Source organism: Sebastes fasciatus, chromosome 11 (genome assembly GCF_043250625.1).
Source record: "Sebastes fasciatus isolate fSebFas1 chromosome 11, fSebFas1.pri, whole genome shotgun sequence".
Taxonomy (NCBI): domain Eukaryota; kingdom Metazoa; phylum Chordata; class Actinopteri; order Perciformes; family Sebastidae; genus Sebastes; species Sebastes fasciatus.
Window position 1 is genome coordinate 31,219,924 of NC_133805.1, and position 16,289 is coordinate 31,236,212.

The 16,289-nt window shown below is 42.0% G+C and overlaps 1 protein-coding gene across 2 annotated transcripts in view; it reads right to left on the minus strand.

The window, feature by feature from the left end:
• LOC141777744 (contactin-associated protein-like 4) overlaps positions 1-16,289 on the minus strand; it is a 168,494-nt gene that overhangs the window by 84,836 nt on the left and 67,369 nt on the right. For both annotated transcript variants that reach the window (XM_074652267.1, XM_074652266.1), the window contains exon 5: positions 13,600-13,806. In XM_074652267.1, coding sequence (XP_074508368.1) covers positions 13,600-13,806 — 207 coding nt within the window. The remainder of the gene's footprint in view (positions 1-13,599; positions 13,807-16,289) is intronic.

Here is a 16,289-nt window from a genome sequence, read left to right on the forward strand (position 1 = left end):
AGCAGACAACATGGAAGGACAAGCCCTTACATGGCATGAACCACCGTCAGATAGAGGAAGTGGCTGATATCAAGAAGACCTACCAATGGCTGGAAAACGCTGGACTGACAGACAGCACAGAAGCACTAATCATGGCAGCACAAGGGCCATAGAGGCCAGGATCTACCATAGTAGATCAGACCAGGATCTACCATAGTAGAGCAGACCAGGATCTACCACAGTAGAGCAGACCAGGATCTACCACAGTAGAGCAGACCAGGATCTACCATAGTAGATCAGACCAGGATCTACCACAGTAGAGCAGACCAGGATCTACCATAGTAGATCAGACCAGGATCTACCATAGTAGATCAGACCAGGGTCTACCATAGTAGATCAGACCCACGGTGCAGGCTTTGCAAGTGTCCCTGAGTGTCCCTGAGACGGTCCAGCACATAGTAGCAGGGCGTAAGATGCAAGCTGGATCAGCGTACATGGGGAGGCACAACCAAGAGCCTGGGATAGTGTACAGGAACATCTGTACCCAGTATGGACTAGAAGTACCCAAATGGTTGAGAACAACAGGGCTAAGGTCCTGTGGGACTTCAGATTCCAGAATGACAAGCAGCTGCTGGCTAACCAACCGGACATATTGGTGGTTATCATATTATCAGGTAATTATACACTAAAGAAAACATATAATTAACATTATATTCCATTTCTGCCAATAGCTCCTACTAAATGTTAAACACTGGTACTTTAAGAAAGACATTTTTGTCACATAAAAATCACTATTATTATTATCATTTTTAATTGTAATATATAACAACTTCATTCAACATTTCTGCTCTAATTAGCTGCCATTGTTGCCTGCGTTATTAAAATGTCAATTATTTTTTATGTTTTTGACACAGTTGCGCCAAAAATGTGATGATGCTGTTGAAGTTCTTGTGACAAAATGGGCCAATTAAAGTAATAAATTACTTAACTCATTATGCCAGGCTATATCTCACAATGAGCTGTTCTGTTCTACATACTGGTCTAATCAGGAAACCACGGGAGGTATTGTGATAATGACGTGACTCGCTGCCTCTAGACACCACATGGACTTGTGAACAACTAATTAGATGAAGTGTTACAGATATAAAATGATGCATGGCTCTGCAGCTGCATGGCTTATTCCTCACCTTAAGTATAGTACATTCAAGAACTGAATCTCTAACTAACAAATGTAACATTTCAAGAACAGTGGCATGTTTTTTTTATTTTCTTACAAATATCAGAAGCAAAAACAAGTAAGCTGTGCATTTGGCCACCTTGCTAGACAACAGACAAAGAAGTGTCCATGTACGTTGTCAGTTACAATTTTCTGATATTAGCTTTCGTTGACCAAGACCTGTTTTTCATGAATGAAATTTGATTTAATCTGAACTGTGTGCCCATGAGCAAGACAGTTGCTGTTAACACAGACCATGGTTGTGTTGGTTTGGATGTACAGGCAGGCAGCCCGGACACACTGGGAACGTGAGCAGCGCTGCTGCCGGCGTGAGCAGAGCAGCTCGGCTGCGGGTCAGCTGCGTCTCTTCTAGAGATTTGAGGTCTCGCCTATTTTTTCCGCGTGCAGTGTGCGGTTCACAGCAAAGATAGACAGTGAAAGTAATCTCTTGACAGTATATTGACATAATACCAGCAACATTACTACAGTTTCAATCAGGGGTGGAACGGTTCGGGTCAAATACACGAACCAGTACAGTAATATTATGTAATGTGTATTGTTGGTAATTTACATGTAACATACTCCTTTATTTCTATTTTATTACATTTCCTATGTTTATACGAGAGTCACTGTAACGCCCTAGTTGAAAAGGCCATTATGAAAGACAAACAGTGTAGAAAGAAACGGCCGGCAGCAGCAGCAGAAACGCTGTCGCTTGGATACAACACACGTGAGAGACGCAGCGGTTCAGCAACTAGCCGCCACCCGCTGCTCACGGTCCTGGTGTGTCCCGGCCGTAAAAGCAAAGATGTTCGGAAAAAGTTTTGGATTCAGTCTAAAAACTAAATCATAGTCTGAACTCTATATTACTTCATTCTCTACGTGTCCTCGAGACAGAATCACCTCATTGCACCTTGTCTGCTATTCTGTTACCGCTGCTCACAATCTGATTATGGAGAGAGACACTGGCAGCTCTTATCAGAATACAGGCTGGTATAATCATCTCAGCAATTGACTCTCGTAAAGCACCTTGCCCGTCACATATTCAGCTCAAATCAAAAGCTCTGACTAGATAGTCAATTCTGTATCATGAGCCAAACTGATAAAAAACCATGACAGTCCAATCTGCAGCAGTTACTTCTGTGTCAAACATAAAAGAAATGATCATGCAGAATCATTATGGACCTCACAAAAGTAACTGAAAGTAGATAGATAGATAGATAGATAGATAGATAGATAGATAGATAGATAGATAGATAGATAGATATGTAGGGACCTCACGAGACAAAGAGCCTTGGCCTACATGGGAAACCAGAAGCCTGATCACAGCAAGGGGCCCAACGGCCAAGCTCTGAAAATCTCTCACCTACATGCGAGATTTCATGTTGAATCCAAAACAAGGACTCCCATTGGATGAGGCTAACAGGAAATGTGGGGTCTTTCCGGTGAAACGCCCACTATTCTCACAGGAGATATAGGCACGCTCACCTGAATCTCATTCCCTTTTCCACTGCGACTCACGTTGCTCCAGGAGGTACCCAACGCTGCGGCGTTCACCTAAGACCGAGCCACATTTTCTGACCTCGCTGGACGAGTTAAGATAGTGTTGTGTCCATCAGACTTTGATCCACATCCCTGCAGAAGGAAGACTACAGCCCGGCTTCACCAAGGAAGCCGAGGACAACCGTTCTTCATCAAAGGAAACGAGCGCACCGCCTTTTCCTTCATTTCTGGCTGCTTTCCCCTCCGCTGCCACACGGAGGTCCAGCCCGCCGTTCATCAGCTGAAGAGCTCCATAAGGCCCGTTATTGTCCGAGCCAGCGCGACACCGCCGGACCAATTAACGACGATATACTCCACTATCGCTCCGAAGAAGCGATTCAAGTAAGAGGCTTGTGTCTGGGCAGAGACTAGTGAAATTGTATATTCCAATAAGTTAATAACTATTGTTGATTTATACTGAACGTACGGACCGCCGAGTCCGTCTGTTTGCTTTGTTTATTTTACTTGCTTTGCTTTGCTTTGCTTGTTTATGTTGCTTTGTTTACTGTTGCTGACTGTCTGATTACTGTGTGCTCCTTGTGTTAGCTCCTGCTAAACGTGAAGATCTGTAGCTGTAGTTTATTATTAAAAGACCAGTGCACGGCTGACTAACGTGAGTTTGCCTCTGAGTAATAATAACCCAGCTAGTACATCTCTCGTGCGGCAGTTAGGATTCCTGCTGCTGCGGTGTTTACTGTTTTGACTGTGATACTGTTTCCAGGCGCCCCCCGCCTTTCTTTCCCTCCACTTCTACCACATACAAACAAACACTTTGCCGACATGCGGGATCCCCATCCCGTTCGTACCAGTCGGTGATTTCCGTGGCGCTTCCGCCACCAGAGCAACTCCTCCCTCGTGACGCAACCACGTAGTGGTGGCGCCGCCTCGGGGTTTCCCTTGCTCCTCCCACACACGCACACACGCCTCCTCACGTTCCCACCTTACTGATCACGCGGGACTTTCACATCCGTTTGGGCGTGGTCTGTAACGTTCGAGCAACCCCCTCCCTCGCGTGACGTAACCATTTACGTGGTGACGTCCACCGCGGGCGTCCTTTGCTCCTCCCACACCACACATAGACACGCCTCCTCACATAGGCTCACCCCATTACCTTACAGGACACGTGGGGTTCACACCCCCGGTCGTGCGTGATCTGTAACGTTCGAGCAACCCCTCCCTCACGTGACGTAGCCACTTGCGTGGTGACGCCACCTCGAGCGTCCTTTGCTCCTCCTCCACACACGCACCCATTTCACACCTCCTCTCATTCACACACACACACACACACACACACACATCTCTCTCTCTCACTTTGTGTTTTGTTTAATTCTAGTTTAGTGCTTAGAGCTGCATTGTAGAATATCCGTTTGTTTATTAAAAGTGTTGTTAATTAGTAATTACTGCTGTAATAACTATTGATTTAGATTAATGTTGTTAGAGTGTTTATTGTTGATTGAGATCACTATATTTAAATAAATGGTCTTATTTTAAATAGCAGTTGTCTGTGTTTATTGTGCATTCATATTGTAATAACGGCTGGTTATGAGAGTTAGTGCTCGGATTCACCCTTCACCGTTCATCTCCTAAGTGTAAAGTAGTGCTTAAATACTGGCATTTGGAGTGAACAATCCCCTTATGAGACTGGATTAACGTTTTGGTTATTGGTCCCTGATTCCAGGGTGGTGCCCTGTTCATTATTAATGATGATTAATAATTCTTATTAATAATAATAATTCTATGAATATTATTTATTAAATTAGCTAATAACCAAACCTGTTCCATTTGTAAATCCCTTACAGATAGATAGATAGATAGATAGATAGATAGTGACGGCCCCTATCTGGTTTCTCTGAGCTGATGGAACTTTCTGCTTTCTGTTTGTGAGGTTTTAATGCAGGTTTGTCAACCAACACAGAGTCCACTGACCGTTACCCTGCAGTGCAGCAAAGTAGGTGACTGTAACTTATGAGGTTAACTTTGTTTCATCATATGGGATGGAAGTAATCAGCAAACATAGTTTTCTTGAAGCACTGAAGCTTTCCATGCAGGCAGTTGTGTTCAAAATGGGCAAATTTCAGTAATACAAACACATATAGAGAGGCGAAGTCCCGCCCCCTCCGTTAGACCACCATGGGCCCTTATTTCCGAAAAAACAATGAGGTTTTTGATCATCAACTTATGAGACATAATAGAGCATGGGAATTGCCATCTTATACAGTACTTCCATCATAATGCTCTAAGCCCTTATAAACATTTACAATTCTTTTTAAGAATAACTTGACACACAGTGCTCAGCTGCATCTCAAATTAATCTTCAGGTTCCCAGCTTTCAGATGACGTACACCACTTCTATGTGACATCTACTGTTGACCTGCTATCTCCCCCTAAATACGCCCTGGATCCCCCTAAAATAGACAAAAAAGGATCTTTAAAGAAGATAAAGAAAAAGTTTCGGTTTACAAATGCCGAAATGAGAAACACTGAAAAAAATCACAACTCAAACAAAATGCAACAAAATGAATTCCCCATTCAGAGAGAGAAAAATGCATTCATAAGCAGAGTGTGAGTAGTGGTTCCAGTGTGCAGTATCTGAAGACACATTTATCTCCCATCAGGTTTCTAACTATGAGTGTTTTCTATCCTCTGTTATCCAGGCACACAGACTTGCTGTTTCTGTGAAGGACTGTTACTCATTGTTGCCTCATAAAGCGAACAGCCTCTGCTCCGGGGGGGTCAGACCTGGAGGTGTGTTACGCCGGGGCCACACAGCGCGCATCATGCTCGCGTGACGGCAGCGTCACGTCGTGGCCGCGTCATGCCCACCTAGGGTGTTCACACTAGACGCAAGTTACCCACGTCTCGGGAGCGTCCCGGAGCTACCTGTCAGCTGTGTTTTTGCTGTTGCTGACAGCCCTTTCTTTCTACATAGAGTTTGCCTTTTAATGGCCATTCATAACTTCATAATAAATGTGATTTATATTTATTTAAGACAAAAAAGGGTAAGAACTGTGTGGTAATTTGTAAATATTATTAAAAACAAGCAAATAAATTCATACATAAATATTAATATATAGCCCATATAAATCCCTCTTTTCTGTCAGTGAAGAGGGATTTATATATATATAAATCCCTCTTCACTGACAGTGAGGAGGGATTTCTATGGGCTATATATATATATATATATATATGTATATATATATATATATATATATAAATCCCTCTTCATTGACAGTGAAGAGGGATTTATATGGGCTATATATATATATATATATATAAATCCCTCTTCATTGACAGTGAAGAGGGATTTCTGTGGGCTATATATTAATACAAAAAAAAAAAAAAATACATTAGTAGTAAGAGAGAGCCTACAGCAATCCCTCTTCACTTTGACTGGCAGTTTTAAAAAAAGTTTCCAGGGGGTTTCGGGTTCCTGTTCTACAGCATTCCAGGTTGCGGCTTTTATCGAAAACGACTTAATTTACATCTGGGGCGGGACAGCAATTTACATTATAAATGCTGATGTTCCGACATCTCAGGCAACTTGGAGCTTTTCACCACCTTGTTGCTGAACTGCGCCTTGATGGAGAAAAACACCTGAAGTATTTCAGAATGATAAATATAAGTAAAGTGTTTTTTTTTTTATTATTATAAAACAAAGCAAAATAAACAGTTTCGTTATTTGTTAACCTTTAGAAAACGAAAATTATTATTAAATATCTTTAAAAAAATTAAATAACACCTCTAAAAGAAAGAACAATAAAGTTACGTGGTGTTTGTTGAGAGAGAGAGAGAGAGAGAGAGAGAGAGAGCGAGAGAGAGCGCATCGGAAAAATACTGCCAACTATCACCTGATGTTCTTATAACCTATTAACCCAGTCTATTATATGTATAGCATATGTAGGGTTTCTGCTATGACTACTACAGTGTTTACATAATTAAAAGCCTGTACTATATTAACTTGATGGAAACCTGCAAGCAGACAACTGCTTTATTTAGAGTATTTCAGAATAAAAGCATTGTGTTAATGAATGAATGATTCTGTGCACTAAAAACGCTAGAGGACTTTTATTTTGAAATCTAGATAGGAAGTGTAAAATATTGATGGTCAGTGACATATTCTACAGATGTCTAGACATGGAAACTGTAGTAATCTTGCTCATATACTGTCAATAGATCACCTTCACTGTCTGTTGCTGCTGGGAGACGCAGCCGAGAGGTAAGCGGCAAGCGTGAAAAATAGGCGAGCCTTCTATTCTATAAAATAGACGCACGTCTGACGTGCGTCTGACGCGCGTCTGACGTGCGTCTCATGCGGGCAGTGTGTCCACTCTAACCTGTTAACATGGACGCCGAAATAAAAAACAACACGCGACGTTGCCGTCACGCGAGCATGATGCGCGCTGTGTGGCCCGGGCCATAGTACAGGCTTTTAATTATGTAAACACTGTAGTAGTCATAGCAGAAACCCTACATATGCTATACATATAATAGACTGGGTTAATAGGTTATCAGGTGATAGTTGGCAGTATTTTTCCGATGCGCTCTCTTCTCTCTCTCTCTCTCTCTCTCTCTCTCTCTCTCTCTCTCTCTCTCTCTCTCTCTCTCTCTCAAAACAAACACCACATAACTTTATTGTTCTTTCTTTTAGAGGTGTTATTTAATTTTTTTAAAGATATTTAATAATAATTTTCGTTTTCTAAAGGTTAACAAATAACGAAACTGTTTATTTTGCTTTGTTTTATAATAATAAAAAAAAACACTTTACTTATATTTATCATTCTGAAATACTTCAGGTGTTTTTCTCCATCAAGGCGCAGTTCAGCAACAAGGTGGTGAAAAGCTCCAAGTTGCCTGAGATGTCGGAACATCAGCATTTATAATGTAAATTGCTGTCCCGCCCCAGATGTAAATTAAGTCGTTTTCGATAAAAGCCGCAACCTGGAATGCTGTAGAACAGGAACCCGAAACCCCCTGGAAATGTTGTTTAAAACTGTGCCACTCTTACTACTAATGTATTTATTTATTTTTTTGTATTAATATATAGCCCACAGAAATCCCTCTTCACTGTCAATGAAGAGGGATTTATATATATATATATATAGCCCATAGAAATCCCTCCTCATTGTATATATATAAATCCCTCTTCACTGACAGAAAAGAGGGATTTATATGGGCTATATATTAATATTTATGTATGAATTTATTTGCTTGTTTTTAATAATATTTACAAATTACCACACAGTTCTTACCCTTTTTTGTCTTAAATAAATATAAATCACATTTATTATGAAGTTATGAATGGCCATTAAAAGGCAAACTCTATGTAGAAAGAAAGGGCTGTCAGCAACAGCAAAAACACAGCTGACAGGTAGCTCCGGGACGCTCCCGAGACGTGGGTAACTCGCATCTAGTGTGAACACCCTAGGTGGGCATGACGCGGCCACGACGTGACGCTGCCGTCACGCGAGCATGATGCGCGCTGTGTGGCCCGGGCGTTAGTGTTAACAGAGCAGAGCGGACCATGCATGAGCTCAGGGTCAATGAACACAGCAGATGACCCACATCACACAAGCTGTAACCTAAAAAGCCGATGTAGAGAGAAAGAGAGAGGAAGAAACAAAGTGGAAAATATGAGACAGAAAGCTGAAGGACACTGAACTGAGAAAGGCTTTGAAAAGAGGAGGAAAAACAGGCAAAGAGTTGTGCTGGCATATTCAAAAGACAGAGATACATAACAATGAAGGAAGAGAGAAACAGAAAAGTCAGTTGATGGGGAATATGAAAGGGTGTATGTGTCAGGGACAGAGAGAACATAAAGAATGTGCAGCTGAAAAAGGCAAATGGTCTCTTCTGATGTGGAAAGAAATATAGCCATGGGAGATCTGAGGAGACGGACCAAGACAAACAACAGTAATTACAACAGAAAAGAGGAGGATGACAGAAACACAAAGTCACAACAAAACAGAAAAGTAGAAAGGGTCAGACATATAAGACGAAGGACAAAGAAAGAAGATTCTCAGTGTTGGTCTGAGCTCCTCATTTCAATGGATGGCTTTAATTTCCTCTCATTAAACTGCTTTACAATGACACAGCATGTCTTTAACATGACACAGCATGTCTTTAAGGCACAACTGCTGTTCTAAAAGATGACATAGAATCGGTTTAATGTCGACCTTACAACGGCTTTTCAAACCATTTCACTGTCGCAGACATATTTCCAATGTCGGAATAAAAGAACGAGAGTTTTGCGAGAGATGCAGCGAGCTCCCGTGATCTCCATCGTTTAGTGTAAGGTGGTCAGTCTTTTTCTCGTCTTGAGGTTCTGATAAAATCAAACAAGCTTAAAGGGACTGTTTGTAACTTCTTACACGTATAAATCAATCCGGGTCGGTGTCTCATGCACGCTCGCGTGTGGCTACGCTGTTCAGACTCAGACTCCAACACAAACTACAGTGAAGCACCAAAACCTCTTGGTTGTATCTAGTGAAGCCCGTCTGTTAAACAGTGTTTGCCGCGGTCGGAGGATGCGGGGGAGACGGTTGCTTTGGTCTCCAGGACCGGAGTCTCTGCTGTACTCTGTTCCTCTGCCTGCCTTCACTCACACACCGCACTCGTTCTCGCTCTTTCACTCCACTCTCTCGTGCATGTGCGCACACTCCACACTGCAGAAGAGTTAGTTTAGCTCTGAGAATATCTAGTGAATGTACAGTGGATGTTTGTGCAGAAATAACTGCTGCAGCTCCTCCAGACCAACAGAGGTTTCCCGTGTCTTGTGAAGTGACGGGGCTCCGCAGAGAGAAACGTTATCGTGTCCGACCAAAACTCCGGTGTCTCCCCTGTTCCCTCCGGCCGCGGTCGGGAGGCTGAAGCAGGAAAAGCCAACACTAGGATCAGCATTGATTCATCCGTCTGGTCAGCTAACATTACTGCCAAGCAGCTGAAATATAGAGTGATATTGTGCTTTTAGCTGACGTGTGTCTCCTCACTGTTTTGAGCGATGCTCATTCATGTCTATGTAGAGCGAGCACAAGAGCGAGCAACAGGACGCTGACTTTCGTTGACTTAGCGGCCAGAGGTGTCGCTGTTAACAAGACATTCTGATTCCTACATAGAGTCCCTTTAACAATATCATAAGCTCAATGACAACGAACATGGTCAACAACCAATAGGAGCGCTCTCTCCAGCACCAAACAGGAAGCAGCAAACAGGGTAGAAAGTAAACATGGAGGAACTGGTGGAGTTGTGGAGTGAACAAGAGTGCTCTTTGACGTGTCCTCCCATTTCTACCTCGATAGAGTGGAGAAGGATGAGTATGCTATGTGATATAGCTAGCTAGCTAACCACTGTCCCAAACGGGGCTACTTGCAAGCTAGCGTTAGCTCCTGGAATGTTTGCTATTAGCCTACAAGCTAACCCTAAGTTTCAACTTTCTCTCATATATTCATGCGTGTCGATTTATATGATTGAAGCTAACAATCTTCAGCAGAAACATACAGGTTGTGTCTGAAATTCCATACCAACACGCTATTCAGTACGCTAAAACACTGAGATATTTCAGTATGTTCGAAACCCTAGTATGAAACCAGGTGTAAGTGAATTGCATACTATTTCTGGTGAAACATTACAGTATGCAAAGCTAGACACTACGGTGGCATAAATATCCCACAATGCAATGCTGTAGTGACGACAACATTCATAACGGATGTTGACGGACAGCTCTGTAACATCAATAACGCTTCAGTTTAACTCTGAGTATAAGATTTTACTTTGCTCGGCATAATTTAAATTTATATTTCAAATTAATTGTTTAATCGGACTTGATTCTCACAAACCGTCATTTTAGTCACATGAGGTTGGCATGGGTTACCATGGTTACACACCTCCAACCGGCATGGAGACTCTCAGGAAGTGACGACGTAAATTACTGCTCAGTGCGTCTGAAAAGATCCATTTTTCAGTTTATTCACACACAAGTACGTTGAATGATAGTTCACCGGTTGAGTATGTAGTGCATAGTATGTGATTTCAGATGAGGACACAGTTAGCTCGTAGGTTAAGAGCAAACATTCCAGTAGCTAACGTTAGCCTGCAGTGGATGCTAGATAGCTAGCTAGCTATAGCATACTCAGTGGGGATTACGAGGCTCCAGACATTTCTGTCCACTTCTTTCTCAACAGTTTTACTTCTTGTAAATTTCCACCAGGAGCAGGATGTGACATCATCTCTAAAGGAATCAAGTTTTAGTCTTGTAATTAGTGACCCCACGATCCAGTCTTTGCAAAATATTATAGTCTGTGACTAAAAAGTCTGAGACTTAAGACACATTGTCTTTAGATGAGAGAGGGTGTCAGACTTCAGTCATTTCAAAGTCTTTTCAAAGTCTCCTAGTGTCTGGTAGGCATGATGGGGAAAAGTCTACTCTTAAATCACATGTGAATTTAGTGTTGAAGTGAAAGTGTTTTTCTTGAAGGTGACAGTCTGTCTTCTAAAGGAGACAGATTTTCAAGGTGATCCAGTTGTCACGGAGATACAGATGCTCCTAAGATGTCTGGGTCTTTAGAAAAGGTGATTCCTTACAATTACATTTCTTTACATTTCCTTTAAGGATGTGCCATCATCTATTCTTGAGGTGAAGTTATAGCACAAGTCTACATTCTGTGAGAGAAGATGGTGGAGACAGAGAAGGGGCGTAGGGAAGTGGGAGGCAGATGGATGAAAGGTAGGATGGACCTATGAGAGAGGGATGGATGGAGGAAGATAAGGATGGGGGACAGATGGATGGATGGATGGATGGATGGAGAAAGTATTTCAGCATCCAGATGGGGTTCCTGATGAGAGGTGAGTCATATGGTGATGATTCAGCATGGCAGCTTCTGGTTTAACCCTGTTTACATACACACACACACACACACACACTCACACTCACACTCACACTCACACTCACACTCACACTCACACTCACACTCACACTCACACTCACACTCACACACACACACCTCCCTCTGTGTCGACTGTAAGCCATGCATCAAGTCCTGCATAGTCCGGCCCTAACACATGCTACAGTGAATGGGTACCATCCATCACGGCTGCAACTAGACAGAGATGCCGCAGCAGAGTGTGAGCCAAGATTTAAACCAATCAGGCGGCAGCGTGTTGTCGTCCACCTCACCCAACCACAACCAATCTAAAGTTATCTCAGAGGGCTTTATATCGACCTCCACCTTATACAGATGTTCTACAAAGAACAACATGTCTCTTTGCTGATCAAATTGTTTCAGCTAAAGGTTGTTTTATTGTCAATGGAAATCAGAAAGAAGTGGTGTCAGTATACTGTAGGTTAGTAAATATCTACTGGGAGATACAGATGAAATGTCATGTTGTGTTTACTGAGCCTGCCAAACCTTTATTTTCTAAGACGCCAAAGTACTCAAGATTACTCGTGATTCCAACAATTTAACTGTCTTATGCTTTTGGTGTATTTGGTACAAGGCAAGTTTATATACAGTATATATATAGCACACTTCAGCAACAAGGCAATTCAAAGCGCTTTACATTAGGGCTGCAACTAAGGATTATTTTCATTGTTGCTTAATTTTTTGATTATTTTCTTAGTTAATCGATAAGTTGTTCGGTCCATAAAATGGTGATCAGAAGCCCAAGATGACGTCCTCAAATGTGTCGTTTTGTCTACAACTCAAATATATTCAGTTTACTGTCACAGAGGAGGAAAGAAACCAGAAAATATTCACATTTAAGAAGCTGGAATCAGAGAATTTTGACTTTGCTTTCTTAAAAAATTAATCCAACCGATTAATCGATGATCAAAATAGTTGGCAATTAAATTTAATAGTTGACAAATAATCGATTAATCGTTGCATCTCTACTTTACATAAAACATTAAAAGAGATAAAATAAGATAATAAATAAGATGAAATAGAATACATAGAATGCATAAGATAAGATGGAGAATAAACCTACTGAAATAAAATAAAAATAAGTCTAATCCGATATATTCTTTTCTACATCAGTGGTGGAGATTTGAATTATTTTAAAGACAGGTCACCCAGTTGCCGCCGAGGTCTCTTATGCTATAAATAAACACAACAGAACCTACCTTTCCTGACGGACAAAGACTTAAACTTTAATACATTCGTCATAAACATATCTACCATACCATAAATTTGACCTCTACATTTAACCAATCATAAGCATTTTTTTAGGAGCAGTGGGCTGCTGTGAAGTGGGGAGCAACTTGGGGTTCAGTGTCTCGCTCAAGGACGCTTCAACATGTGGACAGCGGGAACTGGGGATCGAACCACCTTGCGGTTAAAGGATGACCACCCGACCTACTGAGCTACACCAGCGGTCTGGACTACACCAAAATCAGCGTTTTTCAGCTCCCTCACAACGTCCTCCCTATAGGGTGTAACCCCAACAACCCAAAGTTGCCCCGGAAACCACCCTCTTGGTGGTGATGTGGGGGGGGGGTTAACAGACACACACCCGTCTTATTATCTCAAATCGAATGGCCAACCACTGATGTGTTACGTTGTGAGATGGGCATTTTTGAACATTTTCCCCATGGCATACTAAATGTAACATATTTATCTCTTGATTATCTATTTTGGTGAAGAAATGAATTCAGAAGATTTACAGTCTTCAATGAACTGAGACTAGTGTGAAGCAGCATAGTGGGAACGTGTATAAAATCTTCAACGGGCACCAATTCTAACAATAAATTAAAATGTTTGGGTAGAGAGGGTTTAGGTTGTGTTATACTCCACTGTACTGCTTCAGTACGTATGAGTGGATGTCAATGGCCATCAGTATTTGTCAGTGGATATGTATCTGGTGTGTTGTACCTTGTCTGAGCAGCAGCAGTAGCTTTCCTCTCTCTAACTCCAGACTGAGGCCGAGTCCTCCCTCTCCCTCTGCGTGCAGCAGTGTCCCAGAATTCCTCAGGGTTTTAAACTTCAGAGAGACGACATCTCTAGACGCCCGGCCCAGCCCAGGACTCAACCTGTACACCAGACTGCTGCTGCTGCCGTCCAAACTCACAACATCAGAGACTGAAAGACAAAACAGACACAAAGGAGTCAAAGACTCTACAATCAAATAACAGTGAAACATTCAAACCAGAACCAGAACCACATACAACAGCTTAACAATGATCACATTCCTCTTCACCATCTAACAACTAACAGTGTGGAGCACAGACTGTATATTAGAAGTGGACGTAGCCACCATGATGTCACCCATTGGTTTGTGGACTGCTGTTTTGAAGCCTAGAGTTCGGCATTTTGGCCGTCGCCATCTTGTTTTTTTGCAACCAGAAGTGACACAAGAGGGTGGAGCTAAGAACAACTGAACACTGAATAAGACGTTTTCAGGCAATCAAAAAGGTTATAATTAACTGTCATGAAGTGAAAACACACTGTGAAAGGGTTAAAGCTGTAAGACCAGAGGAGTCGCCCCCTGCTGGCCAATAGAAAGAATGCAGGTTTAAAGCACTTCAGCATCGGCTTCGCTTCTCAGACCCGGAGGTTGCCCACTGGTGTGGAGGAACATACTGCCGTCTTCAGAGTATTCAAGTCCACAACATGGTGTGTCAAAGTTGCTGTTAATTTCTTAAATAATGTCCCTGCTACACTACAAAAAACACCAAATCCTCCTACATGTGGACAGAAATCCTGCCTGCTGCTGTGATATTGCGGTTACGACTGAATCTGATCACTTGTCTTCATTAAATTTCCCCTAAGGGTCTCTCTTGCTCGCTGGGGATTTGGGCTGAGGTGAGGTGAACAGTGTGTGTTGAGTGTAGGCTGTAAAGCATGGACTGCAAATACTGACTTGTTTAAAAGAAAAGAGCAGCAGCTGAGTTCAGCATCAATTTCCTTTTCAGCTGTACAACTAATTTCTCTGACTGAACGTTTTTTAATGAACTTGGCGAGTCTTTACACAACCACTTCGCTTGCAGTAATGCTCTTATTGGATTGTCCAGTGTATTTCCTGCTGATTACAGAGCAGCGAGATGAAGCTCCAAAGCACTGAGTCATCCTCAGTGTGTCTACTCTACTACTCTATGTACTAACAAGCCATTCAGTCTGAGATGACATCTCATCCTAGAATATTATGTTTTATCTGATTATAATAATCCCTATAATAGATGGTGCTTGTTTATGGATCATAACATGGGCACAAAATTGTTCAGTTCTGCTTATAGCGAGTAGTGGAACAGTAGTGGCCCTAGAGTCTGTCACATCATGTGGCAGGTATATTAATCAGGTGTGGCTTTACTTTGTGTTCAGTCCAGCAACTGACATGTTCTTAAACTCGATTTTATTTCTGTGCAAAAAGTTGATATCTTTGTAGCGTTTTGATTAAAGGTGCAGTGCGTAGGATTTGGTGGCATCTAGTGGTGTGGTTGCAGATTGCAACCTAACTGAGTACTCCTCCGCGCACTCCTTCCTTTTCAAGACTGCGGAAACGTGAGCCGCCGAGTGCAAAACCGCGGTAACGGCGTTCACCTCGCTCAGAGGTCATCCATACCATAATAACACTACTTTAGGAGTGACGGAAGTCAGACGGTGGCTGGCGGTACCACGGTTTAGCACTCTGTGGCTTACGCTACCGCAGTTCTACAAGCGTGTCAGAGAACTAGGGCTGTCAAAGTTAACGCGGTAAAAACGTGTTAACGCAAATTCGTTTTAACGCGACTAATTTCTTTAACGCATCAATGCAACTTGCTATTTTTAGGTTGTAGCAGGTTCAGTTTTAAAGCTAGAGTGAAGATACTGACATTATATGGAACTATAAAAAACCTGATGAATCCATCAGTACCAACCAGGTCATACTAGCTTGTTGCGAAGAAGGCTAAATAATGCTCCAAACTTGGCGATGAAAAACTGGCATGACCATTTTCAAAGGGGTCCCTTGATCAGTAAATGGGTTCCATGGGTACCCACGAGTCTCCCCTTTACAGACATGCCCACTTTATGATAATCACATGCAGTTTGGGGTAAGTCATAGTCAAGTCAGCACACTGACACACTGACAGCTGTTGTTGCCTGTTGAGCTGCAGTTTGCCATGTTATGATTTGAGCATATTGTTTTATGCTAAATGCAGTACCTGTGAGGGTTTCTGGACAATATCTGTCATTGTTTTGTGTTGGTAATTGATTTCAAATAACAAATATATACATACATTTGCATAAAGCAGAATATTTGTCCACTCACATGTTAATAAGAGTATTAAATACTTGACAAATCTCCCGTTAAAGTACATTTTGAACAGATAAATAATGTGCAATTAATCACAATTAAATATTTTAATCGGTTGACAGCCCTAGTAAAAACGTGAAAGGCTCTCTCTAGAGCCAGTGTTTGGTTTGTCCTTTGTGGGCTACTGTAGAAACATGGTGGACTAACATGGTGGATTCCTTTAACAGACTCTTAATTCAAACCTGCATCAACCACTTGAGGGCAGTGGAAACAAGCTGTAGACACAACAGTGACATATTATCACTGTACAAAGTTGCAGTTGCCTATTTAG